At 49.0% G+C, this 1,103-nt stretch overlaps 1 protein-coding gene across 1 annotated transcript; it reads left to right on the top strand.

Moving 5' to 3' along the window:
• Window positions 1–738: 738 nt before the first annotated feature.
• On the top strand, window positions 739–1,039 carry SHOX (short stature homeobox; the record flags this gene model as incomplete). The annotated part of the gene is made up of 1 exon (XM_010015682.1): window positions 739–1,039. A coding segment is annotated over exon 1 (274 nt), but the record flags the coding sequence as incomplete, so codon positions are not given.
• Between the last annotated feature and the right edge of the window lie 64 nt (window positions 1,040–1,103).

Below are 1,103 nucleotides of genomic sequence, written 5' to 3'. Positions count from 1 at the left end.
CGCACCCCCCACAACAGGCAGCACTTTTAAAACAGCATTTTTTGGTTCGCCGATTGTTTTGACCATTGAATTAAGCGAAATTAGCCAAATAGCAAACCAGGTGGAATTCCCAATGATTACAACAAATGCACATCTCCGCCTTTTATTCATTACCTTTTTTTATTGAACACTCATTTTCTTTTCCTCTTGACAGCGATACATTTAACTGCAGGAGCATAGTTATTTGGTTAGCTGTGGGTCCGTTTTACTCACAGTGTTGCCACGCACAGGATGTCCTTACAATCAATTAAGTCTTCCTCGACTTTCATTTCTGCAACCCGCTTACAGAATGCAGATACCTATTTTCATGTTTTCCTCTTCCCCCCTCCCGCCCTTTTATTCTTCTCTCTCTCTCTCCCCCCTCTCTCTCTCTCCCCCTCTTTTTCGCCGTTGCCTCTTTGCCTCCCTAAATCAAGGTGCAAAGATGCCAAAGAGTGATGAAATGAAAAGAAAGCCAATTGCTGGACTGAGGTGGGGGAGATAGCTCCTCCGAGTCCGCCTGCGACTATGGAGCAGTCAGTAATTGCTGGAGACAGGGAGAGCTGGGGGTTGGGCTGAGGTAGCCATGTATAAATAGTGTGATCTCAAATTGAAAGGCATAAATAACAGCAGGAGTGATCTAACCCTATACAGCCCATCTTCTACGTGCAAAAACAGCGTGCGGAGGACGGCCACATCTCCGACTGCAAACAAGTGGATCTCTGTGGATAAGATCACCGGGCAGCCATGGAAGAACTTACAGCTTTTGTATCCAAATCTTTTGACCAGAAAAGCAAAGACAGCAGCAGCGGCAGTGGCAGTAGCAACAAGAAGGAGACGATCACGTACAGGGAAGTTTTGGAGAGTGGGTTGGCTCGCTCAAGGGAGCTTGGAAACTCTGACTCTAACCTGCAGGACATGACCGAGAGCAGCAACCATTGCCCGGTGCATCTTTTCAAAGACCACGTAGAGAGCGACAAGGACAAACTGAAGGAGTTCAGCACGGGCAGGACGGCAGAAGGTAAGAGCAGGGTCGGGCTCTCTCCGCCCCGCGACCCTCACCGGCAACACCGGCCCCCTCCCCG

This window comes from Nestor notabilis, unplaced genomic scaffold (assembly GCF_000696875.1).
Source record: "Nestor notabilis isolate BGI_N333 unplaced genomic scaffold, ASM69687v1 scaffold28235, whole genome shotgun sequence".
NCBI lineage: Eukaryota > Metazoa > Chordata > Aves > Psittaciformes > Psittacidae > Nestor > Nestor notabilis.
This window is presented reverse-complemented; position numbering and strand designations above follow the sequence as displayed.